The sequence below is a fragment of the Neophocaena asiaeorientalis genome, unplaced genomic scaffold (genome assembly GCF_003031525.2).
Source record: "Neophocaena asiaeorientalis asiaeorientalis breed wild unplaced genomic scaffold, Neophocaena_asiaeorientalis_V1.1 scaffold134, whole genome shotgun sequence".
Taxonomy (NCBI): Eukaryota; Metazoa; Chordata; class Mammalia; order Artiodactyla; family Phocoenidae; genus Neophocaena; species Neophocaena asiaeorientalis.
The window spans coordinates 29,239,478-29,242,471 of NW_020185339.1; the positions used below are offsets into that span (position 1 = coordinate 29,239,478).

Genomic DNA, 2,994 nt, shown 5'->3' on the forward strand with positions numbered 1-2,994 from the left:
GAATTACACACACACACACACACACACACACACACACACACACACACACACACAACCAAAGGACTCTGCTTCCACCCCACCTGCAGGGCTGGGGAATTTCTAAGGCTTTCAGATGTAGAACTGAGTGAACACATCTTCAAAGACCTCAGGGACTCTCTCTTAGTCATCTCTCAACCCCAGGGGTCTTTCCCTTTAGGCTAGTTCTTTCATCCATAACGGAAAATCCCAGACTTACAGAGCAAGAATGGGCCTCAGGGATGATCTCAAACCATCCTCTCCCTTTAAAGATGAGGAAACTGAGGCTCTGTGCTCTCGGTTCCCTTACTTCCCGTGTGACTTGCTCCCAAATTACTCAGCTGGTAAATGGCAGGGTCAGGAGTCAGGAGTTTCTGGAATTGGAGTGTGGCTGTTTATTTCCGTTGGCCTCCTGACTCTCAGCTGCCTGTCAGACTTACCCCTACCATCACAACCTTTTCATCCCCAGGTTTCCGAGAGAGCGCTTTTTCCTTCTCCATGCTGGCTGCTGGGGTCATGCATGCGGTAGCCACGGCCTGCAGCCTGGGCAAGCTGGTGAGCTGCAGCTGCGGCTGGAAGGGCAGTGGCGAGCAGGATCGGCTGAGGGCCAAATTGATGCAGCTGCAGGCACTGTCCCGGGGCAAGAGTTTTCCCCACTCCCTGCCCAGCCCGGGCCCTGGCTCAGGCCCCAGCCCTGGCCCCCAGGACACATGGGAATGGGGTGGCTGTAACCATGACATGGACTTTGGAGAGAAGTTCTCTCGGGATTTCTTGGATTCCAGGGAAGCTCCCCGGGACATCCAGGCACGAATGCGAATCCACAACAACAGGGTGGGGCGTCAGGTATGTGTGTGCAACTTGCCCTCCGTCTCCCTAGCTTTCGAGGCCTGGCTAGATCTTGGGAGGCACAGCATAGTAAGAGGATGTGGTGGGTGATTGTCACTCACCAGCTGGGTGGCCTGGAGCAGAGCAAGTCACTAACCTCAGTTTTGCATCTGTAAAAAGAGTCTAATGATACCTACCTTACAGTGTCATTAAGACTGAGCTAGCAAATAGAGCACCCAGAATAGTGCCTAGGCCTTGGCAGGCGCTCATTACATGGTAGCTATTATTATAGCTGTCTTCCCTACAGAATTTAGGGGTGCTAGACTCCCTGGTTTAGCAGTGCTCACTCTGGAAAGAGCACTGGACTGGAAGTCAGGACAACTGGAGCTGAGTCCCGTTGCCAGCTAGTTATTGAAGATGCGCAAATTACACTCTGCTCCTGCTTCAGTTCTGCAACCAGAAAATGAGGGAGTTGGGCTATTAGCCAGCCTCGAAGTGCCCTTTCTCTTCTGATAGTTCCTTGTCATTCTTGCCTCTATTTGTCCCTCTGTGCCCTCTGTTCCCTCCCCTCTCCTGTGCCTCTGTGCTCTGTCCATTTGCTGCCCTCCCCTTTCACCTCTTCCCTGCTGATGCTCTAGGTGGTAACTGAAAACCTGAAGCGGAAATGCAAGTGCCATGGCACATCAGGCAGCTGCCAGTTCAAGACGTGCTGGAGGTCAGCCCCAGAGTTCCGGGTGGTAGGGGCGGCCTTGAGGGAGCGGCTGGGCCGGGCCATCTTCATTGATACTCACAACCGCAACTCTGGAGCCTTCCAACCCCGCCTTCGTCCCCGTCGCCTCTCAGGAGAACTGGTCTACTTTGAGAAGTCTCCTGACTTCTGTGAGCGAGACCCCACCATGGGCTCCCCAGGCACGCGGGGCCGGGCCTGCAACAAGACCAGCCGCCTGCTGGATGGCTGTGGCAGCCTGTGCTGTGGCCGCGGCCACAACGTGCTCCGGCAGACACGAGTTGAGCGCTGTCATTGCCGCTTCCACTGGTGCTGCTACGTGCTATGCGATGAGTGCAAGGTCACAGAATGGGTCAACGTGTGTAAGTGAGGGTCAGCCTCACTGAGGGGCTGGGGAAGGGGAGGGGCACCCTTGCAGCCTTTTGCTCTGATTTCTGTCCAGGGTCAATCTTGGCCCCTGGAAGCTCAAAGTATCTACCTAGAAACAGCTTTGGGGGTGGTAGGGGTCAGGTGGAGTCTGTGATGTGTGGCCTTCTCCCCCACAGTAGGAGGGCCTTGAGGGGGAGCTGTCACCCTCTTCTAATCCTTGAACATCCGAATGGACTAAGATGAAATGAACTGTATTGCCCCCCTCTACCCAACCTGGGCTCCCTTTAACTCTCATTCACACTCCTTTTGGCTGGGGAGTCCCTATAGTTTGACCACTCTTTTCTTTTGAGGGATAGCCCTAGGCATTGTGTGGAGCCATAAGACCTGTATCCAGGAGACCACTCACTCCTATTTGCTTGTTCCCAAATTCCTTTACTGCAGCCTGGGCCTCCTCTTAGCGAGTAATGGGAGATGGCTGTAGAGAGGTTTTTCTTAGGGAAGGGACAGAGCACAGGGCACTCAAAAACCCTGAAAGTTGTCTGTCTAGGCCCTTAGGGAAGCTGTCTCCCCAGTTCAGATGATAAAGGGAACCCTCCAAAGGAAGAATTTTACCTAAGATTCTCTGAGCCTCTTCTTCTTTCTTCAGCAGTGGGGGTGGGAATGGATAATTTATTGTACCGAGACTTGTTCTTGGTTCTTGTTTGTAACAAAAATAAATTAAGTTACTGGACCAGTGAATACAGATGGTGATATTTCTACCCACACTTGGGATCCCAGTCCTGGATTCTTTGCCGGGTGATTTCTCCTACCCTCCCACACTCAGTGACTTTTTGTATATCATGCCTGGTTCCACAAAGGATTTCAGATGGTCTTCAGGTGACCTGGCGACTTTTAGTGTGGAAAAACCTGGGCGGGGCGGGGGGACTTCTAGGTGTGAGGGACTAGAGATGTAAACATAGGCCCTATTTACGTTCTCTGGGCCTCAACTCCAAATTTTGCCTTGGTCACTGCCCTAAAACAGGGGTTGGCTTTTTTTTTTTTTCCCCTGTAAAGGGCTT

At 52.8% G+C, this 2,994-nt stretch overlaps 1 protein-coding gene across 2 annotated transcripts in view; it reads left to right on the plus strand.

Annotated features, from left to right (window-relative positions):
* The window catches only part of WNT10B (Wnt family member 10B), a 6,372-nt gene extending 3,704 nt beyond the window's left edge, over positions 1 to 2,668 (plus strand). Inside the window, exons 5-6 of one of the 2 annotated variants that reach the window (XM_024736931.1) lie at positions 485 to 858; positions 1,479 to 2,666. In XM_024736931.1, coding sequence (XP_024592699.1) covers positions 485 to 858; positions 1,479 to 1,937 — 833 coding nt within the window. In that variant the 3' untranslated portion in view covers positions 1,938 to 2,666. Of the gene's footprint in view, positions 1 to 484; positions 859 to 1,478 lie in introns of both variants that reach the window. The other variant, XM_024736930.1, reaches the window with a different exon arrangement.
* Positions 2,669 to 2,994: the final 326 nt, after the last annotated feature.